This window comes from Scophthalmus maximus, chromosome 8 (genome assembly GCF_022379125.1).
Source record: "Scophthalmus maximus strain ysfricsl-2021 chromosome 8, ASM2237912v1, whole genome shotgun sequence".
NCBI lineage: Eukaryota > Metazoa > Chordata > Actinopteri > Pleuronectiformes > Scophthalmidae > Scophthalmus > Scophthalmus maximus.
In genome coordinates this window covers 17,333,087-17,360,324 of record NC_061522.1, presented here as the reverse complement: position 1 = coordinate 17,360,324, position 27,238 = coordinate 17,333,087, and the positions used below count along the sequence as shown (strand labels likewise).

At 43.2% G+C, this 27,238-nt stretch overlaps 4 protein-coding genes across 10 annotated transcripts; 3 read left to right on the top strand and 1 right to left on the bottom strand.

Moving 5' to 3' along the window:
* The first annotated feature begins 863 nt into the window (after nt 1-863).
* zfyve27 (zinc finger, FYVE domain containing 27) lies at nt 864-9,849 on the top strand. 3 transcript variants are annotated; one of them, XM_035636369.2, is made up of 14 exons: nt 864-1,183; nt 3,056-3,292; nt 3,401-3,471; nt 3,584-3,770; nt 3,943-4,038; nt 4,528-4,640; nt 5,112-5,230; nt 5,669-5,740; nt 6,441-6,461; nt 6,665-6,685; nt 7,646-7,787; nt 7,957-8,003; nt 8,105-8,186; nt 8,295-9,849. In XM_035636369.2, exons 2-14 carry the CDS (start codon nt 3,057-3,059, stop codon nt 8,363-8,365), a joined length of 1,278 nt encoding a protein of 425 aa, XP_035492262.1. In that variant the 5' UTR covers nt 864-1,183; nt 3,056; the 3' UTR covers nt 8,366-9,849. The 3 variants fall into 3 exon arrangements, with proteins under 3 accessions (XP_035492262.1, XP_035492263.1, XP_035492265.1); XM_035636370.2 differs by lacking the exon at nt 6,665-6,685 and having other exon boundaries at nt 865-1,183; XM_035636372.2 differs by lacking the exons at nt 6,441-6,461; nt 6,665-6,685 and having other exon boundaries at nt 866-1,183.
* A 2,019-nt stretch (nt 9,850-11,868) lies between these two features.
* On the top strand, nt 11,869-14,927 carry golga7ba (golgin A7 family, member Ba). Of its 3 annotated transcripts, none has more exons than XM_035638289.2 (6): nt 11,869-11,967; nt 12,956-13,081; nt 13,228-13,380; nt 13,479-13,580; nt 13,695-13,782; nt 14,075-14,927. In XM_035638289.2, exons 1-5 carry the CDS (start codon nt 11,956-11,958, stop codon nt 13,776-13,778), a joined length of 477 nt encoding a protein of 158 aa, XP_035494182.1. In that variant the 5' UTR covers nt 11,869-11,955; the 3' UTR covers nt 13,779-13,782; nt 14,075-14,927. The 3 variants fall into 3 exon arrangements, 2 of the variants coding, with proteins under 2 accessions (XP_035494182.1, XP_035494181.1); XR_004794372.2 differs by having other exon boundaries at nt 11,870-11,967; nt 13,695-13,833; XM_035638288.2 differs by having other exon boundaries at nt 11,870-11,967; nt 13,695-14,927.
* A 15-nt stretch (nt 14,928-14,942) lies between these two features.
* crtac1a (cartilage acidic protein 1a) lies at nt 14,943-20,515 on the bottom strand. Of its 2 annotated transcripts, none has more exons than XM_035638286.2 (14): nt 20,425-20,515; nt 19,620-19,878; nt 19,313-19,509; nt 19,053-19,189; nt 18,729-18,885; nt 18,517-18,651; nt 17,829-17,965; nt 17,612-17,748; nt 17,400-17,482; nt 17,103-17,203; nt 16,842-17,010; nt 16,522-16,667; nt 16,281-16,320; nt 14,943-15,608 (listed from the first exon to the last, which is right to left on the bottom strand). In XM_035638286.2, exons 2-14 carry the CDS (start codon nt 19,817-19,819, stop codon nt 15,481-15,483), a joined length of 1,767 nt encoding a protein of 588 aa, XP_035494179.2. In that variant the 5' UTR covers nt 19,820-19,878; nt 20,425-20,515; the 3' UTR covers nt 14,943-15,480. The 2 variants fall into 2 exon arrangements, with proteins under 2 accessions (XP_035494179.2, XP_035494180.2); XM_035638287.2 differs by lacking the exon at nt 14,943-15,608 and adding an exon at nt 15,927-16,158.
* A 224-nt stretch (nt 20,516-20,739) lies between these two features.
* On the top strand, nt 20,740-25,806 carry r3hcc1l (R3H domain and coiled-coil containing 1-like). 2 transcript variants are annotated; one of them, XM_035636717.2, is made up of 7 exons: nt 20,740-20,891; nt 21,272-21,766; nt 21,967-22,160; nt 22,430-22,500; nt 22,720-22,815; nt 22,901-23,041; nt 24,582-25,806. In XM_035636717.2, exons 2-7 carry the CDS (start codon nt 21,296-21,298, stop codon nt 24,632-24,634), a joined length of 1,026 nt encoding a protein of 341 aa, XP_035492610.2. In that variant the 5' UTR covers nt 20,740-20,891; nt 21,272-21,295; the 3' UTR covers nt 24,635-25,806. The 2 variants fall into 2 exon arrangements, with proteins under 2 accessions (XP_035492610.2, XP_035492611.2); XM_035636718.2 differs by lacking the exon at nt 20,740-20,891 and adding an exon at nt 20,952-21,180.
* Nucleotides 25,807-27,238: the final 1,432 nt, after the last annotated feature.

The following is a 27,238-nucleotide window of genomic DNA, read 5'->3' as shown; positions in this document are numbered from 1 at the left end:
GCAGTTACAAGAGTAAGTCACAAACAGTGGTCTCTAAAATCTGCACCATCAACTACACAGTTAATCTGTTGTCTGTGGGTGTTTTACCTGGCATATTTAATTGCCCTGCTCCGGCAATACAAATTCTTTATTAACAGTCTTTCTTCATCTTGGTATTACTTTCCAACTGTCTTCCCTCTCTCTATCGTCATTGCTCCCTGCCTACATGCTCTGGTCTGAAGCAAAGCACTGCATTGTATACTGCATAATGGAAGGAAACTGCCAGTGATTAGATTAGTATGAATGTATTATTTCTGTTTGAATGTCTCTCCCCCAGTCACAGCACTGGCTGCCCTGTGCCCAGTTCAAGTGACCCTTCAGTAGGACACTGACTCCTCCAGCTGAGCTGTTCTGTAACTGCCTCATTGCTTTCAATAGAGCATTGCAGTAAAACTATCATATCAAAGTCCCCCCTTTTGCTTTTGTCACTCACTTGGATCTTTGATCTTCCTGTGCAGTTTCACACGAGAAAGCTGTTTATAACACTCATTTGCTATGCTCCCGTTGAATCTGCTTGTCCGAACAGGACAAGTCATCCTGGTCCAATGGGCAACTTGAAATGGAAACATGAAACCTCTGATGCACATACAACATCAACTTCCCAGTGGGGAAGAACATAATTAATGTCAAAACATTCTTTTTCAAACAAGGTTTGTGAAATATGTTAGTTATTTTGGGAGGAAAAAACATAATTCAATAATTATTGCTGCTGTGTTATTTCGTCTTGAACGGTTGACTCCTGTTTGATTCACATCAGCCCCGATCATCCCGCTCTGTGATCGACTACACACGCCCTCTCCCTTCTGCATCGTCTTTTCTGATATCAACTCTTCGGCCTGGACGAAACGCGGAAGCGGACGTCCCCGGAACAACACGGAGCTAATAACAAAGCTTAGCCGCGGCCAGGAGCCTTCCGTGAACGAAACGACCCCATTTCCCCGTCGAGTCTCCCCGCGGACCAGCCGACGCTGTCCGGTGACCGACTCGCCTCGACAGGTTGGCGGGCTGCCGCGGCCATGTGGACCGGGCCGGTTGAATTCGGAGGCTCTCCCTTCCTCCGGGCGGATGAAGTCGCTGGGACTCGCTAGTTTCGCCTGAGCTCCTCTGCCTCGCGAGCCGGCTGCTGCCGTACTCCCCGCTCGGGGTAAGTCCTCTCCTTCCCACCAGGCAGCTGTCGCCGGCGGGGCCGAAGTCTCGATGATCCTCCTCCGTGTCCTTTTCGGGCCGTCCTCTCTGATGAGAGCAGCACGTACAGTAGCTCCACGTTAGGACAACTTGTGTACAAGTAGTGATGACAGACAGACAGACAGACACACATACACAGACAGACAGACAAATACACACAGACAGACAGACAGAGACACATACACAGACAGACACATACACACAGACAGATAGACAGACACATACACAGACAGACACATACACACAGACAGATAGACAGACACACATACACAGACAGACAGACAAATACACACAGACAGACAGACAGAGACACATACACAGACAGACACATACACACAGACAGACAGACAGCACATAATTACAAATAAGCCCTTGAAGCGGCTTTTGCCTATTTGATGAATGTTTATGAACTCTGTATTAATTCTTGCACTTTTTCAGTAATATTTTCACTGTTGAGTGCACTTATTGTAAGACGCTTTGGACAAAAGCTTGATGAATGTAATGTAAAAACAATGCAGTTTGACCACAACATCTCAATATGATTCCACCCTTAAAGCCAAGCTAATTCAGTGGTGCGTTCAGGAGTACCCACACTTTGTGTAAAGAAAACCCTCATCGCACGCACGCGCACAATTACCCAGTATCCCAGTTTAGTTTCAAAGCTTATACTCAAGATTTGCAAGATGAAACTTTCTCGCTCTTGAATACTTTTATTAGCTACTATCCAGACTCCCGAGAAAGACCTAGAGTAACTTAAGATCAAGTTGAAAGATCTTTATAACTACCACCCCTGATGGAAAGTGAGTTGCAAGTGGTTGAGTTGCACTTCGTTTCAATGTGGCACTCAAAATATGCACATCAATAGTTATCAAATACCGTTCATACAGCACAATTCGCATGTGTTTGCAGCTTTATCAAATCACAAAACATGGTTAGTAAACCACTCAAAGCAGCATAGAGGCCAGTGACTATGTCAGTGGAGACGGATGGAATCTGTTGCTGAGTTGGTAAAGACTCTTGGATGTTTGTGTCCGTTACATTTAGTGTGAATGTAGTTTGTATGTGCTTTCTTGTAGATTGCATATCTGGGGTGTTAAATGGCCACAGAGATTGTTTTTTTTTCCACAGTATTTCACCCCCATTTTGCACATCTTGCAAATTGTTTGCTTTTGTCCAACTCTCCACCGTCTTCATAATTTTTAAATCAGGAAATGCAACCGGATCTGCCTTTGAGCTTGGCGATGGCTTCAGTGGAGCAGCGCCTGCCATGTTTTTTTTCTCTTGCGTGGCCATAAGGCTGGGGGAGACTAATCGGGTCATAAATACATGCATACATGAGAAAAGGCCATAGACATATGAAATGCATACGTTCAAAGTTCAATCTTGGGATTAATATCAGATCATTCAAATGAATGAATCAGAAAAATAATTTCATTGAACGCAGGCCGAGGTTATAGGGGGTAAATCTAAATAGAATTCACACTTCTTTGTCTTTACTCAGAAAATAGTTGTTGGCAGTGTTATTAATGTTTAAAATGTTGTGTATATAACCTCTAAGTTGCTTTTTAATGACTCAGTCAGAGGTTTTAGACTCCGTAGCTGTTGTTTCACTTGAGTTGTGGTAAACGAAATTGTGAATATGAGTGTGATCCAGAGGTCTGAAACTAGTCTGCTGTCTCCCCACTGTTGCCCACTTGATGTACAGACAGTATCAATTAATGAGTCACTTCTGCCTTTCTGGTCTCATTGGAACGGAACATGCTCAATGTTGTTAGGTAGCTCTTGCTGTCAATTCTACAAATGCAACTTTTTGTTTTTCAACTCTTCACAGAATGACAATGCACAATACCGGAGCCTCCCACGATCCCTCACAGGGCGCAGGGGAACGGGGGGAGCTGGTGCACACATTGTCAAAAGAGACCCCCGGGTCTCCAGATGCCTCTGAGTTGGGGAGCCCACGGTGCATACCAAACTTTGACCTCCTCAACATGGTCGTGTCCTATAAGAGAATGGCTCTGTTTCTAGAACCAGCTGCAGATGCAGTGGAGCTGAGCCGCTTTCTGCTCGGGTATGTATGTTTTTGTTTGTGGTCTGTTTGATCATCCTGTGATTTTAATTGCTTATGATCTCGCGTAGTAATGGCAATGTCATCAGCTTTTCTTTTTTTATCTCTCAGATGGAAGATGCCCCTGTGCTCTCTGCTTGTGTGTATATTCCTTAATGTTTTCTTCTGCACTGTTAATGAAGGTAAGATGAGGCATTAGACATTATTACTGATCTAACTTCTGTGTGGTGCTTTACAACACACTTGAATATATAATCAACCTATGTACTGTTGTGTCTGCCTCTCTGGTGTCAGTGGGTTGGTTCTCAGTTGGTGTGGTGGCGGTGTTGGCCCCGGCTGCCTTGGGTTACCGGCAGGACAGGTGTGGGGGCAGAGCGTCAGAAGCTGAGCTTCAGAGGAGCCGCTATCACGCTGTGCATCGCAGAGACCTGCAGACAGTTCATCTCACCAAACAGGAGGCCATGCTGGAAGTAAAAGACCTGTAAGACCAAATGCAAATCTGTTTGGAAAAAATGTTTTTAAGTTCGTATTTGTATCTAGTTTACAGACATACATTTATGACTGGTGCATGGTAATTGTTTGTGTATGGGTTGAAATGTATCTTTGTTCTTTTTTTATATATATGTGTGTGCATGTTTTTCTGTCTACACCAGGTTGAAGCACCTAGATGACATGTTGGCCTCAGCCTGTCAGTCAGCAGAAGCTATTCACAAGGTCCTGTACTGGGATAATCACACCAAGTCATCAAGGTCTGCACCTGTGTACACACACACACACACACACACACACACACACACCTTTCACCACAGGGGATTGACGGTATCACCTATAGTTGGGCCACTGATAATTAGTAAGTGTTCAGAAATAAATAGGTAATTACTTGTTTCTGTGCTAATACAAGTAAGAAAAGTAAAACAAATATAAACTGCATTTTAAATCAACTCACATTTGGTGAGGGCATATTCAAATAGAGACGTGTCATATAATAACTTCATATTGTGACTTACTGTTAATTCCCTGAGCTGTTCTGAAATATGTTAACAGGAATAGTAGTGGAGCATTTCTGTTAGAAAACTCATGTAAGCAGCTTATAACATTTTTCATTCAGAAGTAGGTCAGTGATTACAACATTATCGCATTAAATTTAAACCTACTGGTTGAGAGATTGTAGTGGCTGATCAAATCAGTCACTCACAAAGTTATGAATTTGACCTGACATCTATTTTATCTCTCTCCAGATTCTATGGAGGAATGTTTATAGTGGTGTGTCTGCTCTACATTGCTCCTGTGGGCTGGGTGCTCGCTGGGCTCAACAGTGCCCTCTTCCTGTGGAACAGAGACTTCTGCAGAGGTAAGTTTATCACATGGGAGAGCAGCAAGGGCGAACACTAACTCATGAGGCGTTTTCACATATGAACTCCAGGCAGTGTCTGCAGAATCAGGTGTGGACGTTACCCAGGGTTGCCCTTTCACACGTGCAGCACACACACCCTGATATTGTTGCTGTGAGATGCATTCACACCTGGATGTATTCCATTCGGTTTAGGCAAGGGGTGGTGCTTGGCGGGAGCATGCAGGATAGAAACTTAATCAACATGCTGAATTTTCTGCACAATTACCCGCTCTATTCAAACCACAGCTACCAAAGAGCTGGCAGGGTAAAGTCTGGTCCATCTGATTCGCACTCACATGTTCATGTCCTCTGGGTATTGTGTAAAAAAGTTCAGAGTTGCAGTGCATGTGCAGAATTGTTTAAGAAAGTAAAGCTAAAGTAAAGCTAAAGTAAAGCTAAAGTAAAGCGTTGTTTCCCCCGTGCTTGCAGTTTTGTTGGACATTAGGAATCTCTTCCAAGTGGGCCAGAACAAAGCCTCACAGGGGCGGTGTGATGAACAGGAACAAGGCAACTTGCTGGACAGGACCCCGACACCAACCAGTCTGGAGGTGAGAAGAAATGGCACAGTGGAGAAAAGTGTATGTAGGTTTAAACACTGATGGATTTAGTGGTTGTGATTTACATTAAAACCAACCATGATTGTAAGCTTCTTATCCAGTGTATCCCATTCTCTCAATGTATTTATCCAGTAATGTAACACAAATCCATCCATGCATCTGTTGTGATTACATGTTCCAGCAATGGCATGAGCATGGGCTCAGATAAATAGGACTTTACTTCAGGACTGTCGGTCACAACAAGGCAACAGTGAACTGATAACTACACTGATTAAAATGAGTTTATAATATCTTCCAGAACAGCTCATATGGATCTGTTATAAACTCATCACTGTCCAAGGTGCTGATCCTGGGACTGTCTGCACTATTCTCTATAGCTGAATATTTATATATTAACAAGTGTGTGTTGGCGTGTGTTTTTGATGACAGGACCTGTCTCCTGGCAGTGTGGAGGAGGCTGAGGAAGCAGAGCCTGATGATGAGTTTAAGGATGCCATTGAGGTAAATAGTGTCTTAAACCTATATGTCCTCATTTCAACTACACTTCCCCCAAACCTGGCAGCCTTAAATGATGAAATCTTTATAATTACACATCTGACGGGGGAATTTCAGACATTGAGGCATCTGATATTTCTTGTTAAATTAAGGATAATCTAAAAAGATTTTTAAATTACACATCATGATAAAAAATAAGCATTGCAGCTTGGGTAATATGTGCATCTGCTTTCTCGCAGAGTTCAAGGAGTAGATTGAATCCACAGTCAATACAGCAAATATGCAGACATAAAAACGTGTCATATTAGGTTCTATAATCTGTGTGAAAACCACAATTTGTGGATTACATGCAAGACTTTTACTTGTTTACTTTGTTTTTCCATTAAACAAATTAGAAATAAGGTGCTATTTAGTGAATGTTGTTAATGTCGGAAAGGCTAGCAGTTTGCCCCCTGTTTGCAGTCTTTGTGTTAAGCTAGGCTAACAGTCTCCTGGCTGTAACTTCATATTAAGTGTACAGACATGAGCGTGGTATTGATCTCATCTAACACGCAACAATAAAGCACATAAGCAAATTTGAACTAATCCTGAAAATGTTTCCTGTCTGCTAAACAACTCTAGTCTGTTGTCGTCACTCAATTTGGTTGTCAGTAAAAAAAAAATTCATACTTCCTGTTTTTTTCTCTCTGCTGTCTTCTGAAATCAGGAACATTCGATTTCTCTGCAGGTGAGTGTTGCTCCCCTCTGTTTAGAAGAGGCTAGTGCACTGCCCCCCAGGGATCTATAGAACTACTTGACACATGTACAGCAACGTCATGTGTCGTATGTTTGTGTGTCGTGACCTTGTGGGTTTGTTCCAGTCTAGTCACACTGAATATTGGTATTTGGGAGTTAACATTATTCTCATATGTCGTTCTGCATCCTAATAAGGAAACCCCTTTGGTCTTAGTGGTAAGTGGACTCCCTGGTGACTCCCATCCGCCCCTCCATGTCTTCACGTGTTTGTTCCATTGGCATGATAGTGACGGTTGTGTGATAGTGATATTTAACACTATAATCAATAGGCCCATAATTGTTATCTCCAATAATCCATCATCCATTTCTATCTGCATGACTGGCATTGTTCATGAGACATATTGCATTAGATAAATCAGCTTTTCCTTCCTCAAACCAGTTTGACCAACTAGTGGTTTGATGTGAAATCATACTATGAGCCCAATGAAGTGTTTTATATAGAGGCATATTCTTTGATTAATCACAACACGTGATACTTGGAAGAGTTTGTGAATGGTGACTTCTTTCTGGGTTTCTGATCGGAGTTGTTTCCTTTATCCTTATGGAATATCTCCTGTTAAATACTCAGAAACAGGTTACCCTTTACCCTGTTTGCTGGAGGTGGATGGCTTTCTTTAGCAAGAAGAATACTTGTTCTTCCTCTTTGTCCTCTCGTACCATTCCCACTCTTGTGCCTCAAGTCAAAGGTTTGGCTTTCTGCAGGTTGCAGGATTGTACTAACCTAGTTTTCTAGCACTTAGTCTCCAGGGGGTTGGGAAAATAGACCATTTAACAAGTCTTATTAGGGGAACGTCTAGGTGGGTATAGAGGTGTAAACGGGACTTTTTTTTTTACTAATTATATCTTCTTAGGCTCAGTATTTGTTCTGTAAATGCATGTATTCCACCGGTGTCTTGCCATCATTCTGCTTGATTCATTTGCCAAACATCTATCCATCGAACTGGCTGAAATGCTCACAATTTCATTCGGTTTTGCCATACTGCTGAGTTTGGCTCTGTCCCCTGGCCAGGTTTCCTCACCACCAGTTCAGATCACTGTAGTTTATACAGTAAGTAACTAACGTGTTTTCTATGTTGATCCCCCTCCGCTCTCCCCTTTCTCCCCCCTCTCCCTCAGGAGGATGACGATGGGCCTCTCGGAGCGCCGGAGTACGACACCATCTCAGAAAATGGTCTCTTGAGCCGCAATGAGCCAATACGCAGCAAGGTGTCCAAACTGACAGAGAAACTGCGTAAACGCTACCCCACCACCAGCACAGGTCAGTCTGCTCCAACTCCTCCAAAGACTTGAGACATGGACAGATGAGTCTTTCCGTTTTTCTCATATCTTTGCTCTCAGCAGATAGTTGAAAAAAGTTGTAAAACACTCATAACACTATATTTTTTTCCACTAACTACTTGTCTTTCTGTCCTTCTTTGTCTACAAAGGAAACTGTTCGAGCTGCAATGCTGTTTTCTCAGTGCTGAAGAAAAGGGTGAGACTGAAAACTTGTGACAAGAATCTGGGATATATTTAGGAATCACGTCATCAGCATATTTAATTTTGTCTTACTTTTTCTGTCTGCTCTTGTTGCAGAGGAACTGCAGTAACTGTGGCAACAGCTTCTGTTCTCGATGCTGTTCTTTTAAGGTGCTGAGAGCTTGCATGGGAGCAACAGGTAAGAGGGGAACAATGTTTACAAAATGTTATTCTTAGACTCACTCAGATTGGCTCATCTGATCTCTGACTGATGATCTCACTCTCTTTACTTTTGTTTCTGCTTCAGCTCCAGAGGCCCAGAGAGAGACCGTGTTTGTTTGTGCTGCCTGTAATACCTCTCTCATCAAGCTACAGTGAGATGAAATGTTAGTTATTGTCTCCCTGTGGCCAGTGGGAGGTCATTCGCTGTTCGGCCCCCCCAAGCCCTTCACCAAGTTACTGAAGCCCTCTCACATGCTTGGTTTAATATCTGTCAAGGAACCTCCACAGTTGAACTCCAAGTTCCCCCCACCACCACCATACCTTTTCCAGTTGAATCACTTTTTAACTTCTTATGATTATGGGACTGCTTCTGTGATATGTATGTTACATGTTGTCCGTTTCAACTCTCAATGAAGAACTGGACCTTATGAATCGATGAGACTTTAAGCCGTAAATTATATATACAAAAATCAAAGGACCTTGGTTTTCCCTTTGCTGGGCCGAGGGAATGGCAAAGAATGCGAGGTGGAGGCCAGCACTGGGCTGGTGGTGTAGGGTGATGATGGGACTTTTCCTGGATGTCAGTGGTTTCGCTTTTATGAGCTTTGCCTCGTCTCAAAGTTGAGTCCCCTTGAATGTTGATCTCTTCAGCCCAGTGTGGCGGTTCAACTGTACTATCATGCCGAGATAACTCCTACAAAAAGACTAAGGCTGGCACCGGATAGATTTGGTGATTAATATGATGTTTTGAGCTGGGCAGTGTACAAAGCTGAATTTTTGTGTTGTTTGGATGAACAAAATAATGGATGTAAAAGCAAAAGAAGCTCTGCATTTGGCCTCGTTTGCTGCGCAGGCTGGTTAAGTAAACCTTTCCTCACAGTCTTGTTTGTTGTCCTCCAGTAAACTTTGACCTGTGGCTCCACGTGACTATTTCTGAGATTATCCAACTTTTTGAGGCCAGTGATTTTGGTTTACTTCATGTTTTTACAATGGCATCTGCTCCCACTGCAACCTCCACCGCTCTGCACTGGGATCAGAAGTAAACTCTGCTAATGAATCCCATTACATTTCTGATAAAACCACTGGCGAAGGTGAACTGGAGGACTGTGAATGAAGACGAGTTTGGTCGATCCCCCCCCCCCCCCAATGATCAAACTGTTGCCTCATTCTGTTTTTTTCCTGTGTTAACATGTCGCAATGGCTTTCTTTGAAGTGACAACCTAAAAGACTATATCCCTGCAGCCCAAGCTTCTCCTCTTAACTGGATCAACGTCAACTTGATTAGATTCATCTGAACAGACTGAGAAACCAACTGAAAATGTCATCAGAGCCTCACACTCTTGCCAGCGGGACCTTAAAAGAATGAATGTTGGGGCACTGTAGCCCAAAAGGTGGGTCTTTGGTGGCAAAGTTGTTTTAATCATGATTCAGACACAGATGATTGTAATGTTTGCTTTGTTTTTATTGTAATCATATATAAATTGTTACTGTATATTGTCCTCCTATATCTAATATATTTAATTTAAAACTCCAGAAACGGCAAGTTATTATTTGACCTAATGATCAATTATGTATATATTGGCCCATATTTTATTGTTGAAACAAGCAATTAATTAAATAAACTGAGATGATTTGATCAACTTAAAGTCACTGGTAACTTTTTTTAAAATATTTTGTATCTATGCCTCAAAGAAATATAAGAAAATAAAGAATTTTCTGATAGAAAGTAAGAAGGTTGATTCCTGGAAACTTAGATATTGAAGTTTATGTTTTTTGACTTGTGTCATGGGTGTGGTAGTGATTGTATTTCGAAATTAGTATTGTGAACCTTATTACTTACTTAATTATTGAAGGGAAGTATTGATTCGCTCACAAGACTCACAAACTTAAAGCTGCTCCTCAGACTATTTTATATTAACAAAGGATCAAATGAACGTGTGTGATGTGAAGCTTGAAGCCACTTCTCTACATGTGAGGCTCTTCTCAGCTCTGTGGAGCGTTTAATCGTCATCCAGCTCATTGTTTTAGCTCAGCTCAGTCCAGCAGCCCTCATCAGGTCAGTTTCCAGAGCTTTTTTGGCCAAAATGGCCAAAAAAGCTCATTTGTGCTCTACCCGCTCAGCACCAGACGGCAGACAGCCACTGCCAGCAACACGCTGGTGAACCCAGTGGAGCATTTATCAGCTAAAGAGACGTAGAAAAACAAAACTAACAGAAGGATGAATTAATATTGTACTTATAGGTGAAATGAATGCTCATGTTGCACTGAAACTGCAGAGTTTGGTGATAAGAGGTCAGGGCTGTATTGCAATGGATATATATATATATATATATATATATATATATTTTTTTTTTTTTTCCCATTCAACGGGTCAACAGGGGAAGCATAGGTGAAAATGAATGAATTCCATTTAGCTGCTCTGGTTTCCTGCTCCTCGCATTGGTCACGTTGGATCACTGTACCGGAGTCTCTCGTCTCCACATCACAGATTAATAGCCACAAATTAATGCAATATACTTTACTTCTTAGTTCAGTGTGTTATAGGTCAAATGTACACGCTGGTCACAGAGAGCAGACTGATTTTTTTCTTCTTATCCTTATTCACTCCTTAAAAAAAATGAACTGCCCTCACCACTCCTCTTTGACCTTACTTAACCTTTAATACACTGTTCGCTAAGAACTAGGGATGTCCCTATTTGATATTCCACATCGGTATCGGGGCAATATTGGCCAAAATTATTGGATCGGATAGCGGAATAAATAAGGAGTAAAATCCGATCTCATATATAACAGCAAACATACCAAATAAATGCCTATTTACATATCTACTAAGCCTTGAACAACCTTCCGGCATCATATTTTCATATTAATTTGTTAATTATTTAATTAACAGTTTACAGTTCAATTTGTTTTTTGTTTGTTTGAACGGTACTGGCCATAAAACATTCTGCCAAAATTTCTGAGAGAAATAAAACAGCAGTATTCCATAACTGTCATGTTGCTGGACAGTATGTCTTCCTTTAGGGGAGTTGATTATTTGTTTCACCGTTGAGTATGAGGTTTGAGATGGCTAGGTTAAGCAAAGTGCATCCTGAACAATGCATTATTAATAGTGGGGGAAAGATTGTATCAGATTAGTATTGTATGGTATCGCCAGATGCTCAAGGTTGCAGGATTGGTATCGGATCGGACACGAAAAAGTGGTATCGTCCCATCAGTAGCTGATACCATTTACAGCAGTTGGACATCAAATGCATCCTTAAGTTGGTTTGATGCATTATCATATTCACGCACATCTCAGATACAGCACCTGCGCTGTCGTGAATCCATACGAAATATGCATAAATGATTGCACTCGACAGGATCATTTCTGTGTGAGTGAGGATACAAACTATCATCGTTTGTATCATTAATATGTAAGAATAACCGATTCAATATGTTTTTCAACATTGTCACACCCTGGTTTATGGGCATATAATGTTATTATTATTATTAACACCTGTTATTACAAGTTAAAAAGTTTGCTTTCATGCCGAGTAAAAAAAACAAACAGCTGAATTACCACTGATCTAAAAATGTCCTTGTGTTAGGCCCCGCCCCTCCTCTCTCCTCCGCTCCCTCGCCCCGCCCCCTCCTCTCTCCTCCTCTCCCTCGCCCCGCCCCCTCCCCCCTCCGCTCCGCCCGTGTCCCAGTAAAATCGGTTGGAGCGCACGCACGGACTCGTCCCCACGGCCGCGGATGGAAACATGGCGACAGAGGTAAGACTGGCGAAATTATATCGGTTTGAATATCTCCTGCTCGGGTTTCAGTCACCGGCACGAACGCGTGCGTTTTTATAATGATTCTAACAAAACGGCCCAAGGGCGCAGTGGACGTGCCCAGAGAGAGAGAGAGAGGACATGGAACTGATTCAGCTGCGGATCACTTCAGTCTGGACCGACGACTGTGTCCCACACTAACATGCCAGCTTCATCTCTCTCTCTCTCTCTCTCTCTCTCTCTCTCTCTCTCTCTCTCTCTCTTTAAATGTGTTTGCCGTGCGCGTCTTCTGTCGGTTGAGAGAGAGATGATAAACCACGAACATCCCAGAGATGTGTCAGAAACAGTCACCGTGCGGTTTGTCCGCCGAGACGCCCCGTTAATCCGGTGACAGGCCACTGTCTGTTGACCAGGGACCACACACACACACACACACACACACACACACACACACACGGAGCCGTAGCGTTCAGCACCATGGACAGAAGCCACGCCGCCCTAAAGCCTCACTCACTGCTTCCCCTCTGTGCTTTACTAAATGCTGGAATTACACATGTTGTTATGATACATAAATAAATAAATAGATAAAAAGTCAGTCTGTCTGTCGCATCCTGTTCCCCTGCATCGATCTGTTGTGAGCTGTAAGTGTGCCTCCCTGTTAGAGCTGGGAGAGATACAGTGTGTGTGTGTGTGTGTGTGTAAGCAGAAGATAGTGTGTCCAGTGCTGGGCTCTTCTCCAACAGACGACCTGGCAGAAATGATTGATTACGTCTCCTCTATCATCCTACACTTCCAAATCAGCCGGTGTTTGTACACACTGCCAGTGGACAGGCACACAGAGGGCTGCAGCTCTGTGTCTCTCTGGGGACTCATTAAAAACATACTGTATTAACCCTTACTGTCTTGCATTTGCTTGTGTGTGTGTGTGTGTGTGTGTGTGTGTGTGTGTGTGTGTGTGTGTGTGTGTGTGTGACGTGTCCTCCCTCAGTTCCACAACCTGCAGGAGTTGAGGCACAGCGCGTCTCTGGCCAACAAAGTCTTCGTCCAGAGAGACTACAGCGAAGGAACCACCTGCAAGTTTCAGACCAAGTTCCCCTCGGAGCTGGAGAGCAGGGTGAGTGAAAAGGAACAGTTGAAGGAGTGGATGCTGATTCAGGGAGACGGAAACCGTGGATGTCTTAAGCAGAAGTATTTATTGTAAGAGCTCAATCACTGTACAGAATCCGTCTCTTCTTGACTCTATGCTGCGCGTGTCTCCAGATCGAGCGGACACTGTTTGAGGACACCGTGAAGACTCTGAACAATTACTACGCAGAGGCAGAAAAGATTGGAGGGCAGTCCTACCTGGAGGGGTGTCTGGCCTGCGCCACGGCGTATCTCATCTTCCTCTGCATGGAGACACGCTATGAAAAGGTCAGGTCAGGTCATCTCCAACTTTAATGGATGTGTGGGGTTCAAGTGCAGTGATGACGTGTATTTATTATTTTTCCTGTGCTCTGTCTGTGTGTCAGGTGCTGAAGAAGATAGCCAAGTACATTCAGGAGCAGAATGAGAAGGTCTACGCTCCCAGAGGTCTGCTCATCACAGACCCCATAGAGAGGGGAATGCGTGTCGTATCCTTACTCGGTGTTTTCAGTTGCATGTACACAAAATCTATGAGCACTCATCTGTTCCGTTTGATCAACCATACTCCACGTGACGTCACGGTCCCTAACTGCTTTCACCAGATTGAAATTTCTATCTATGAAGACCGGGGCTCCAGTGGCTCCAGCTCAGGGAGCAGCTCTGTGTCCGGCAGCACTGCTCGATGACTCGGTACTTCCTAAAGGCCGTGTCCCCCTGATCACTCGATACCCAGGCAGAGGAGTGAGGACAACGATACCACTCCTGTCCTGATACTTACCACACCTGTCCCTCAGCGCTACTCACACAAACAAATCACTAGCCTTTCTTTCCTTTCTTTTGCTCATGACCTGTCATCACATGCTTAAATCAATCAATATCTTTTGTGTAGTGAACGCTTAAAACATGCACTTTAGTCGTTTCTTGCAAAGTGGTTTGCATGCACATTGACGAAGACATGTTTGAATGCAGTGTCTCTACGCAGGGAGTTGTATTACTTTGTGTGATCGTACCGTTACCTTCCTTCCTGTCTGATGGTGGGAGATAAAAAAGGATGGAAGGAAGCGAGAAGGAAAAAGGAGGATGTGTTCGTTTTGAGACGGGAGTGAAGACCACAAGCCTCATTAAACCTCATACCTCAGCTGCACCACATGGTCCGGATCAGCCACAGCTGCACCCTGACCACACCGGACCAACCAGGAAACGGAACTGAACACGTCACCATCGACCCTGCACCATCGTCCGGACGAAGAAGTTATCTGTAGCTCTAACAGAGTTTCTGAATTGTAGCAAACGTGAAAAGGATGTAGCAATATTTGAGCAGGGCATCACATAGTTTCACTCACCCAGAGCCCATATTAACTGTACAAAGAAGCTCTTCCTCCATCACCTCTGCTGTAAATCATGCTGTCTGGTAGCAGGCGAATATCATTCACACATGTACACGATGTAGCAGATCTTCCATATCTCGCACATGACTATAATTTGACGCACACACAGACGAATGCACAGAACTCAGTACTTACCAACCTCTCCTAAATTTTGATTATGCAAAGACGTACTGTGCATTAATTCCAAGAGGAAGTGTACTGAGGATAGGTCAAAAAGTCTTCCTGAATCTTACCTGCAGTGTTTTACAACACATCAACCCTTCCTATGTTTCCGAGCGAACGTCCAAAGAACAGTAAATGCCAAAAGAACTGGCTCACACATGTGAATGTGTCTTTTTTTTTTGCTGACATTTTGTGCCAGAACAGACTTTCGTACCGCTTGTTGTTTGATACACTCGGCAATGAGGTATATATGACTGGTGTCAAATAAAATACTGTTTCATCACAGCCTCACAGAGCTCAGACCTTCCTTTATTATTACACTGTAAAATTGCCAATGACAGACTCTGACCAGAAAAGGGTTTGTGTGCCAAAAAGTCATCACAGTTGGAGAACATGTACAGTGGCAGGTCTCCAAAAGTGGGGCTGCTAAAGTTGTTTTAACCAATAATGAACTTAAAACAGACATCGCTGATTTTATTTTGTAACAAAGACCAGCTGGAAGACAGTTGATGACAACTGCATGCACGAAAACATCATAGAATCTCACTTATGTTGTGACATGCTTTGTTTGTATGCATGCGAAACTTCAGCTGGGTATAGGGTATGAGGCTGATCCCTGTTCTTCAGTCTGGGGACTGTGGTGTGCACCCAGGTCACCAGAACAAACAGGAAATGTCCAGACTGACTGCAAGACATCCAGATATTACAATATGACCAAATGGAGAAACTAAGTGGACACAGCGACTGCATGTCACAGGAAGTCTTTTTAGCTGATGTTTTGTTCAGGCATGCCGTGCTGGATTAAGGATTTCTTACAGTGTCTTCGTGACTCGGAAGACTACCGACACCGGAGATCTGCCAGTGCAAACAGCGCCAAAACACACTGTAGTAAAACTGTCTTAACACCGGAGGCTTCAAAAGTGGAGACAGAGGTGGAGCGGACGCCGTTGTAAAATGGAGCCCAGGCTGCGTAGATTGAGGCACAGAAAAGGAAAAGAAGGAAGGACATACACAATGTTAAGACAATACACTATGTAGTAATGGTTCAAAACACACATTGAAATATGACAACAAAAAGCCAGAGACGTGTTTGCACAGAGAAATATTACATATTTGATTTCAGAATTCAGTCCTGTGAAGATTAGTTGACGTGTTAAAACAAACAAAAGGAAATGAAGTGACGAGGTTTGTTTAAAAGATTAACTGGGGAGTGTCTCAAAGCATCGAAAGACAGACAGGACCTTTCTTTTGCCTATGGTGTAATCAACTGACTCACCCAGTACATAGATTTGAATCAGTTTATTGAGAGAGTTTGTCATGGAAAGTAAAAAAAACAAATAACACCCAGCAGTAGCAGTAAAACTGAATAATGAATTGACAAAAAGAAAAGATACAATTGCAACTACTCATAGAGCAAAGAAAACAAAAAGAGAAGTATTTCTAAACCATGTACTGCAACACTTTTCTTTCTCCCAAAATAATTCTTATTGCATTTCATGTGATCATCCTCAAAGACCTGCAAAAACATAAACAATAAAGAAAAGAATGTGGGAAAACAAATTAAATTGTTTTATTCATCTTTAAGGTATTTCATTTAACAACAACAACAACAAAAACTAATTTAATAAACTTGTCTACCTGCACAGCGGCCATTCTCGACAGTAAAGCCTTGACCACACTGAAAAAGAAAATTTACAGGAAGACAAAGGACTTAAAATGTGTAATTTTGTTTACAGTGTAAGCCTCTCAAGTTTTGTTGTAAAATTCCATGTGATTGAACAGAAAATTGACAGTGAGATGAGTTAATAAGGCCACTGAAAGAGGCTGACTGGAAAATGACTTGTGGTCATAGTTCATGGTGAGGATCCGTACTGCGTACCTGCGCATCGTTGGCGAGCACAGTCATTTCCCCTTCTTTGGGATAGGCCACTTCCAACACCGAGTTCATTTCACCAGGCTGAAGGGTTCGAGAGATGGTGCTGCCGTCTGGCCAGGAGACCTCCAGCACCTTCACCTCATCATTTCCTGGGAGTCAAGGGTAGAAAAACCACTGAGCATCACATGGACCTATCAGTAATAGATTTTTTTTATGTGCAATAAAAAAAAAATGTAGTGACACATGAAACAGTCTTTTACCTGATAGTAGGTGTCTCCCATCCTCTCTCAGTGCCTAAAAAATATGAATGCAGCAGTAGTTACCTAAACCAAAGTGGGCGACAGGCTCCATCTCACACAGATATCCGGAGCCTCCGTCAATGATGCGCATGTGAGCTCCACTCCGATTGGTGAAGGCTGTAACCTTGGCACCCCGGGCAAAGGAGCCAAACTGGGTGCGAGGGATGACCCTCAGCCAGTTATTGGACGAGCCCTGACAACAAGGATGACAGGTAAGGCTAATATAATACAATGGACGCGCTCGCACGCACGCACGCACGCACACGCAACCGCACATGCACACACCTGTGTGACCTTGAAGACAGAGATTGGCTGCCGGGCGCTCTCTCCATGTGCCAGCAGCAGGTCCAGCTGTCCATCCCCATCCAAGTCTGTCACCGTGCCACCTGTCAAACACAGACAGAGAGGCTTTCAGTGCCCTGACCTACATGTCAGCTCCACTCTGGTGTTTATCTGACAGCTGTGTCTCTGTAAATCCCATCCAAGGCAGTGCTGCCACATATTTCTTTCAGCTTATAGCAGTTTTAGAACTAAACAGAGATGAAAACAGTGTCCTGTGCACTGAGCTCAGGGCCAGCTGACCTGTTCCTCTCCCCTGTGGCTCCGCGGCATCTCCCACATTAAGCTCCCGGATCAATGGGTCGGCACCAGCTTTCCTTGACACCCTGCAAAGAACACACAGGCTTATGAAAATAGCAAGTAATTAAAGCATCTACTGTCCAATATTTGTTTATATTTAATTTATTGTCCTCCTCTAAGTGGAATTTGGGTCCACATGATAATTACAATCTTACCTGAACAGCCGGTTAGGTGCGTTTCCTCTGTAGGCAATATTGTTGAAAAACACCTCCAGCTCCCTGTCATTATCAAAGTCAGCAGCGATGACCGTGCGAATAGGGGAGGAGGCAGCAAATCCTCCAGTAGCTATGTTCTGCACGAGAGATCACATCACGTATTTAAACTATGTCTTATCTTATAGTCTTCATGCCACTGTACCATTCTCTTTCTTACCCGAAAATTAGAGTCTCTGTCCTGCAGGTAGAGTCTGTGTGGGCCGTTCCAGTTTCCATAGACGATGTCCGTCTTTCCATCACCATTGAAGTCAGCTAGTGCAACACCTCTTCCATGCTGGTGAGAGTCCTGCACACCTTTTGGATATGAATGCACTGTTAGAGCTATGTTACTGCCAGTGCTGGAAAAAGAATACACTGCATTTGTACATAATTTCATACTAATACGACCTGGTGTCTTTGGTGACATCTGCTGGTGGTATTGTAGAAGCTGGCAGCCGTACTAATTATACTACTTTTCCAGTAAAATAACCACAAAACTTTTATAATGTCATTCTCTTCTTAATGCAAAACATTTCAATAAAGTAGTTTATAATAGTTTGACATTTGGTCCATATCTTTGTTTTCTTTTCTCGCTGAGATTTTGATGAGAAGAAGGATACCACTCTCTTGTGTGACCATTAAATGTAAAGTGTTTTTTCCAGAATGTAGAACTATTCCTTTACAGAGACAGTGCAATGTTAAAGTTGTGCACCAGAAGTTTTTTTTATATGCAACAGGTGGAAATTACAATATTTGATGCAAAACTTCAGAAAGTACAAATAGTACTCGGATGTCGCCGCAACTTTTAAGTATTTTTACTCTACCACTTGTTCTTTCATGCTCTCCCCTCCCTGTGCCATGCTCACCTGCCTGACTGGCCATGTCAGCAAAAGTCCCGTTTCCTTTATTTTTGAACAAGAAGTTGGGTCCGTTCTCATTGTCACAGAAAATGTCAGACCTGGCCTGGCTCAGAATCGGTCCAACCACCACACCGCGCCCGCCTGCACAACAAGCACACTGTAAAAGTCAACCCACAAACCATCACACACTTCGCTTCTCCAGCCGGACCCCTCCTGACCTGTCAACTTGTTGACACCGGCCTCGGCAGCCACGTCCGACAGAGCGATCACGCCCTCTCTCACGTTACTGGCAGCCTCGTCCATTTCTAAGAGAGCATGGGGGCCGATGTTGCCACTGGCATAATTGGCCACATACACTGAGTAACGTCCTGTTCCCTGCAGGGCAACACCAGGCAAGAGAAGTGAGAGGAAGGTTGTATTTTTGGGAGGAATTGTGAAAACTAAAACGGGGAAACAGAAATATTGAAAATAGGAAAATATTGAAATATGAAGAATCCAATCGTGGAACTTTATGAATGGGTTATCAAAGTGGGTTCACCTACCTTTCTGTCGACACATGCCACAGAACGTCCTGCCATGCGATTAGCGACGCCACGACGCACATTGAGCTCGTCACTCAGAAGATCCTCAAAGCGACCATTGCGAAACTTGAAGAGCTTGTCTGAATAAGTTGCCCGACCTGCAAAAAAAAAGAACAGCAATTATGAGAGGAAATCCTTCTGATTTTGTGCCTGAAAAGACTTTGTCGGGCCATGCAAGTTGCATTTTTGAGGACTGATCTACTTGACATTGCACCATTCACCAGAGTAGGCGTTGTTTGTGTTGAGGAAGTAGATCTCCTCACGTCCATCTCCATCCACGTCGCAGGCAGTTACTCCAATAGCATTACCTGCTCGGTCCCTCAGGGCAAAGTATGGAGAGCTACTGTCATCGATAGCAATGTTTACCAGCCTGTTTAGAGTGTGATTGTACTTCAGCACCAGGTTGGGCCCATTGTACCTGAGGAAGAACATCACATACATTGTATTTGCACAAACATATTCATATAAGATATTTATCACAAGGTAACCAACTTATAGCTGAATAATTCAACACCGTCAGCCCCTCACCCTGCCACCAGCACTTCCAGATCGCCGTCACCATCCACGTCTGTTACAGCCATCCCGTAGTTGAGCTGTGTCGGGTTGTGCAGACTGTCCGGAGGGAGCATAGTCGCCGTTACCACCTGGAGCATGGGCTCAGAGCTCTGGGCCTGAGACTGATGCCAGACTCCGACCAACAGGAGGAGCAGAGGACCTGAAGCCCCCATCGTCAGGGGTGTGGTAACGTGTTTCAATTCAAGATGTAGAAAACGCGCAAGTCTTTAGTCTGAGCAAGAAGGAAATAACAAAGCAAACAGATGCAGAGTTTTCATCATATGATAGGCAGCGCACTAACATCCCTAAGTAAAGCAAGAATATACCTGAAGAACATTCTATTCTATTTAAGAGATGGCTTCGAGATTATATACATTTTACACATCTATGATATTTTATGTCTATTTTGTGAGTCGCCCAACTTTATTTACACTAAATCACTGGTTTGCTTCGTCAATGGTGACTTTTTTTTTTAAACAAATGGGTTTCACAAACATATATACAACACACACACAGACACACACACACAAAAAAAGAACCGTTATGTTTTCCTCTTTTGTGAAAAACAATCCTGCATTTAAAGATGATTAACAACTTGATTGACAACTCTCTATGCCTTACAACATTTTTCCACTATTACTGGTCATTTTGTGCATAAGAATAATTCTTACATTTAATCTGCGAAACCAATAATGCACATTGCAAGCAGACATTGATCAATAGATCCATGCATGCAGTTTGTCTGTAGGAACTTAATTCCGTCACCTGGTCGTCTTACCTGACACTTCTGTGGGCGAGAAAGATAGGCAATCGTTTGGCAAAGATTCTCCACCTTACACAACATCTGATTTTAAAATTTACGAAACGCCTTGTGTAACTTGAGAAAGATCAGCCAATGAGCGAAGGGCCATCTGAATAATTAGGACGTTGACCAATGGCTGACCCGTGTTTCTGTGCGCACGTCAACGAGACGCGGAGGTTTCGTGTATTTGTAGTCGCTTCTATTCAAACACGGTGCAGCAATAGCACACACATACACGTTATAAATCTAAAGTGCCTGCCGCAACAAAACAAAACCCTGAGCTGTGAAGCCGAGGCATATTCTGCTTAAGAAAACGTGTCTACTTTTGCCGTGACACGAACGTGCTCGCAAAACAAGAACACCATCTCCCAGAATGCTTTGGGACGTCCTCCGCCTGCGTCAGTAGTGCGACGAGAAGCCGTTGCTAAATAAACCAAACACGGGTAAGCCGGAGGAGCCGACAGCTATCCTGTACACATATTTGATACAATAGCTTGAATGAAAACAAATAAATAGAATTGAACTGACGTATACCTCGATAATAACTATAATGTGTGCACTCAATTGACAGTTATTATAGGCTCAATTAGGGGAAGTGAAGCTAGTTCGTCAAATCGGTTAGCTAACTGTAGCTAACGCAAACGTACTGTAGCTACTGGCGTGAAAGCTACTTGATTCATTTTGAGACTGTGCTCCAGTGATAAAGTAAATCCAGGGCCCGTTCTGAAATATGTGAGTGTTTTTAGAATGATTTTCAGATTGATGTTACGTTCCTTGCTTTAAATCGCCTCGTCTCTTCTGACTCCCTTCCTCCATGATCCAGATGTGTTGATTGCATCATTTCACAATGGAGGCGGAACAGCCAAAGGAAGACTGTGCTCCGACCCAGTCAACATCTGCACCCCCCTCTGAGTCGAAGAAGCCGAGCCAGGCTCTGTACGACCCCAGGCAGCGACTCCCTGCCGCCAAAGACAAAGCTCAGACTCAGGGAGAAGTGAAGCCGAGACCCAGGCCTCGCTACACAGACAAAGCACGGAAGAACGCCAAGAACAAGAAGGACAAGGCCGGAGGGGACGACAAGTCGGCACCTGTCGTAGGAGACGATGAAGGTCCCACACAGAACAGCGACACAAAGCCTGGTGTGACGGAAGAGCGGCTACAGGATACGGACGTGCAGCCCGAGGCGACCGGTGTGGAGGATGATGCTTCCTCATGGCTGGACGCAACATCCCCTCCGGAGGGAAACGGGGAAGAGGAGAGCTGGGACACGCTGTTCAACGATGATGGAGATTGTTTGGAGCCACACCTGCTTGAGGAGGTGAGGGTTTGGTCTCGATGAAATACAAAACAAGACCTTATATCCGGGGTACTGTTACCCAACATTCACTCAGTTGCCAGTTTGTTTAGCATGTAAGCAGATAACTATTATCAAAGCTTAATGAACTGTATCCACTTTCCTTCTCTGGTCAATTATTCTTTCGCCCTCATCTGCACGTATTCCGTCTTCCCCCGCCACAGCTGGCTTTGACCGAAGGCAGAAAGAAGAAGTCACTGCAGGAGCCCAGGTTTGATTACTACAACATGGACCAAGATGATGAAGACGACGACGACATCGACCTCAGAGAGGACGAACTCTCTCACATCGTAGAGATCTACGACTTTCCTGCAGAATTTAAGACAGAGGACCTTCTCAAGTTATTTCAGTGCTACCAGTATGTATAATTCAGTGTATGACACCAAACCTTAAAATATTAAAACCAAATTACCATATATTCCCTATTAACCAATATAGTTAAGTTTTTTTTGTCTTTGCTGCATTTTAAGATTAACCAAGATATTGTATTCTTGAGTAAAAAATGGGAGCAGAGCTCTGGTGAAGTGTACCATATGTATAACATTGCTTATACATATATTGCATCTGAGAATGATTCTTGGTTTTATCCAGGTTTTTGTTTTTTTTCCTGCCTTTGTGTGATTTCAGACAGAGAGGCTTTGACATTAAGTGGATTGATGACAAACAGGCCCTGGGCCTCTTCTCGAGCCCCATAGCAGGTTAGTTAAGCACACAAAAGGGGGTTTAGGGGAAAAAATCCTTTTATATAAAACATTCTAATCTGCATTAATTATTGTTGTTACATTTTCCCCAGCTACAATGTTGTAAGAGGGAAATCAGTGTCTACCCTCTGAGGAAACATTATTTTTCTTCTTCAGTTGTATTGAGATCATACTAAATATGTCACCTTGTGAAATTTGTGTCTTCTCTCTTTTCAGCCCGTGAAGCTTTAAGGACTAAACATCCTCTGATGAAGTTGCGACCACTTTCCAAATCCTCCTCCGCCACAAAAGCCAAAGTCCGTAGCTGCTCAGGTACAAATACAGTTCTCTGTATCTCACTTATTTAAAACCAAAATGACCTGTGACACACTTCATGCTCCTTTCTTTTTGTCCTCAGACTACCTCCTGCCTGCCAAAGAGAGACCTCAGACAAGTGCAGCACTGGCTCGTAGGCTTGTGATCGGTGCCCTCGGCGTAAAAAGCAACGTGACCAAGGAGCAGCGCGAGGCAGAGAGGAGGAAACTCCAAGAAGCAAAGGGTGCGCAATTCACAGAGACATTATGTTCAGCTTATGGTTTTGGTTTTATACCTATCTGTTCTGTACCGTTTTAGGCTGTACTGGTCTGTCGTAAAATCTGGTGGTTGTGTGCTCTCTCCACGAGTAGCCTAACAGAATGAAATACTGCCAACCCTCAGCTCAGTAACTTATGTGGTGTGCCTTGTTTGGGGCTATTGAAAATTGCAAATCGGCAATGTCTGAAAATAATGGACAATATCAGCCTTTGTGCTGTCGTCAGCACGCTCAAGGGCTTATCACCCAAAGATGTCCACAAAGAAATAGTTGCAGGAGGGTTCCCCTTCTTACATCACGGTGAAGAAGCGGTGCTGCTGAATTCAAATGTGGTAGAGAGAACCTGGAAGAGGACCGGCTGGTCACCATCACTACACAGGAGACAGTTTACAACTGATTGTACAGAGAACGGATCTGTATGCTCCACGACGGGAGAATTAAGTGTGTAAATGTAGGAGGATGCTTTGTTTAAAATTCTAAATTTGACTCATCCTACCTTAGCCCACAAATTCAATTCCATTTTATTTTTGTATAGTGCCAAATCATACATACATTATGGTCGAGACCTCACAATATCACAGAGAAACCCAACAGTTCCCACAGTGAGCAGCACTTGGCGACAGTGGAGAGAAAAAAAACCCTCCCTTTTAACGGGAAGAAACCTTCGGCAGAACGGGACCCGGTTATGGGCAGAACATTGGTCGGGACCCGGTTGGGGTGAGAGGAGAGAGATGGGGGAGAGAGGAGAGGTGGGTGGGAAGCGGGGGAGAGAAGAGAGACCAGGAACAGTTTTTCAGATTCAGTTCTTATAATAACAACACTAATGGTGACACCTATAGATGCAACAATGTTTTTGATGATAATAATGATATAGTAAGTGCTCAGACAATCCTATATTTAAAACATGCAAGTGTTAAAAATACGTGAGAATCCTCACCTGACTGTCCAACGTTTTCTGCATCACAATGTTTCCACCACAAGTGGGAGCTGTGTTTCTGCTTTACGGGAGAAAATGGACAGTGTAGTTGCAAGTGGACGTCGAGAGAAGTTGCTCTCCGTCCGTTCCTGTGCATATCGTCACAGGTCTATAATCAGTGCAGCAGCCATTTCCCTTCTCAGATGGAACATAAGTATATAGGCGCAGAAAACCACAAATGGCTGTCCACTGAGCTGTGAGTCAGGAAGTCAGGGCCTCGAGTATGGCAAACTAAAAACAGCTCCTTTGTTCTTAGCATGGACGCACTGCTTTGCTCTTTACTTTAGATCACAACACGCACAGTAAATGTCAGTGCAGACGTGCGTCCTTCGCTGAACATTGTGTCCTTGGAGTGGATGCCACAAGATAATTTACAGCTGCCTCTTCAGGTCTGCCTCAGCTCCTTACTTCCCCCGCATGTGGCAAAGACAGTGATACAAATTTAGGGCAACAAATCACCATGGTGCTGTTTATTTGTAGGCTTTTTCACTGATTGATATGTTGAAAGGTTGTCTGTGATTTGTCTTCCAGAACAAAAGCGCCTGGCAACTAAACAGAGGGACGACGCTTGGGAGGGAAACTGACCAGAGAGAAAACTACAACCCCCCCGTTGTATGTTTCTTTTCCCTTTATTCAACAGAGGCACAACTTCAGTTTCTTCTTCTGCTCTGTTTTTCCCAAATGGCCACTCCTTCCCACCACCGCACTCCCCAGAAATGGATTCCCATCAATTTCCCCCTCTTCCTGCCACTGTCCATTAGCCTGCAGTGTTTCCTCCGACGAGGTTGTCCCACTACTGCTCCCTCTCTTTTATCTGATTTTGTTCAGCGACTCTTCTCTAACCTGGACTTGCTTTCATATCTGTAACACTGTAACTACGGTCCGTGCTGAAGCACTGCGACTAGTCCATTTGTAAATCATCGAAAGGATAATTGTCTGTAAAGATCTAGAGCCTCATGTTCGTCATTGAATGGATACGTTGTTTTTTTTTTAAAAGATGAACAAAGTAAATCAACCCACAAGGAAGCAGGGTTTCCTGTTAAAGATCCTGTAGAGTTTAGGTTCAGTCATGATGATACAGTACATCCTTGTATATGAAGACATTGTTGAGTGTCATTTTTCAAATGTAGCATTGTTCTCACTTAAGTGATGGGTTTTTATTAAACCTTCATCGTACATTTAAACCTTCAAGTCAGGTCAGTTTGCAGCATTTGAACAGTGTTGTGTGTTATTCTGTGCACATTTTCAATGAGAGGATTCCTTTGTCCAAACACATTTAATGATGATGTGGATTTTCACTCATTATGAAGAGGGCATATGTCAACAGAGACTGCTTGTCCTTATGAGAGAGACTTGTCATCGTCTTTTAAACCAGGTTGTAATAAGAAAGCATGAAGAATCAGGTGAACTTTGAGACCATGTAGGAGTTTTTAATAAATGTATTACTATAGCATCCCATTGTTGTTTCCCCCACTTTTTCATATTAAAAGCAGCAACACTAATCGAATATGTGATATGTGGTTCTGATGAATTAGTGGGAGTCCCAGGTAACCGTTCGTATCAAATTATATCCTCAGACATTAAGTAGCTTTTACTTTTTTTAAAAACACAGTGTAGTTACAACATTTGAAAACTAAATCCTGAAAAGTTAGTAGTACAGTGATTCATAACCGTGCTACGCACTCACAGATGGGTCTGTAAACTTGAATGGCATTGATTGAGCAGATATTGTTAACTAAATTGCTGATGAAAATTGTTTCATTGTTTCATTTCATTCCCTGTGTGTGGTGATGTTTTCTCTCGAGTTCAAGTATTGCATGTATTCTTCAAGGAAAGGGGTTTACAACTCCGTCTCAGATGAGTGTGGGGGTCAATTTCAACAAGATTATATTCTTTATTACTAGAAAGCTGAGTTTATTTACTTTTTTTTTTTTTGACATACAGAGGCCGCTGCCTCCTCCGAGGCTTCATCCAGCCAACCACAGGCCATGTGGCACTGCGTCGCCTTCGACTCCTCAGCCAGTAATTAAGCCTCCCTCTCTCAGCCGGGAGTGAGAGCTGCAAATTTGTCATTTGTTCTCAGTCAGCTTTGTCTCAACATAGATTTGCTGCTAACTTTTGGCCTCCGAAGCGCCAAGCTGTTAGTGGACATGTTAACCGCTGCGTGCACACGTTGAGAAAGTTCTTTGGTCCTGCGCCTGATCAGTGTGATATTCAGCTCCTCCACCTCTAAACATCCAAATCCATTAGAGAAGCCAGCTTGTTTCTGTGCAGATCAGTGGCTGAGGGTAACTGAGACACAAGTGCCACGTGGCTCATAGTGGGCTAATTAAAGCGCTGCCGCCTCAGTGGATTACTCAGCCATTACATGTGTTTTTTCCTCATTCACAATGAGCACTGACTAATTCCTATTTATACAATTGAAATACAGTGTGCATGTATTTGCAGTCCCTCTCTCCGACGGTGTTCCGCAGGATTAGCTGATTCAGCATTAGGAGTGATGAATATGTGCAGTCTCTTTTTGTCAGCTGTGTACTCAGTACATCATTCATACTCATACAGTGTTTAAGTTGATGCATCTAAAAAGCACACAGGCTTTATGGACACAAAGGCAGCAAATACAGCAGGGACTAACGGGATTTCATTTAGGGAGAAAATTCAGTTTCATTTAATGATGATATTATTATAAATCCAGGACAGTAATATAAATTATATTCTTGTGTGCTTGATGGCTGCTGGTATAGCGCTTGGTCAAAATTTACATAAACATTTCAAGGAACTAAATGCAAAAAGGTTTAAGTGTATATTGGCAAAGAAGTGAAAAGTAATTAAAATGATTTGGTTGTGAATCACTTTCAAAAGTCAGTGAATTCTTTGCCATGCGAATTGACTACTAAACTTTTCATTTAAACTATATACACAATGTTTGCACTATCATTGTTCAGAGTTTGGAGAGAGGTGAGGACAATCTGCAACTAAATGAAACTGCATTTTAATGATTTGTCTCAGCTTTAGCTCAAAGTTTTTTTATTTCCTACATTACATTTGGTGACCCAAATCTCCGCTCTTTCACAACCGATGACGAGTAAACGACAAATAAATCCTTTTTTCAATCTTTAAGCTTGTGACTGAAGCTCTGCCAGGCCTCCGTTGGTTTCAGTGCACACGTGACCTCTTTTATGAGATTT

Bases quoted from the DNA above. Each gene is read 5' to 3' on its own strand.
- crtac1a (XM_035638286.2), bottom strand. From the start codon at position 19,819: ATGGGGGCTTCAGGTCCTCTGCTCCTCCTGTTGGTCGGAGTCTGGCAT. The intron at 17,483-17,611 runs GTAAGATTGTAA...TGTTCTTTGCAG, and splicing joins GCACCTAACCGGCTGTTCAG to GGTGTCAAGGAAAGCTGGTG. The intron at 16,668-16,841 runs GTAACTACTGCT...CTTGACTCCCAG, and splicing joins TGTCGCCCACTTTGGTTTAG to GAAATGATGAGGTGAAGGTG.
- zfyve27 (XM_035636369.2), top strand. From the start codon at position 3,057: ATGACAATGCACAATACCGGAGCCTCCCACGATCCCTCACAGGGCGCA. The intron at 6,462-6,664 runs GTGAGTGTTGCT...CATCCTAATAAG, and splicing joins AACATTCGATTTCTCTGCAG to GAAACCCCTTTGGTCTTAGT. The intron at 8,187-8,294 runs GTAAGAGGGGAA...TTTCTGCTTCAG, and splicing joins AGCTTGCATGGGAGCAACAG to CTCCAGAGGCCCAGAGAGAG.
- r3hcc1l (XM_035636717.2), top strand. From the start codon at position 21,296: ATGGAGGCGGAACAGCCAAAGGAAGACTGTGCTCCGACCCAGTCAACA. The intron at 22,161-22,429 runs GTATGTATAATT...GTGTGATTTCAG, and splicing joins AAGTTATTTCAGTGCTACCA to ACAGAGAGGCTTTGACATTA. The intron at 22,501-22,719 runs GTTAGTTAAGCA...CTCTCTTTTCAG, and splicing joins CTTCTCGAGCCCCATAGCAG to CCCGTGAAGCTTTAAGGACT.
- golga7ba (XM_035638289.2), top strand. The intron at 13,082-13,227 runs GTGAGTGAAAAG...GCGTGTCTCCAG, and splicing joins CCTCGGAGCTGGAGAGCAGG to ATCGAGCGGACACTGTTTGA. The intron at 13,581-13,694 runs GTATCCTTACTC...TGCTTTCACCAG, and splicing joins TAGAGAGGGGAATGCGTGTC to ATTGAAATTTCTATCTATGA.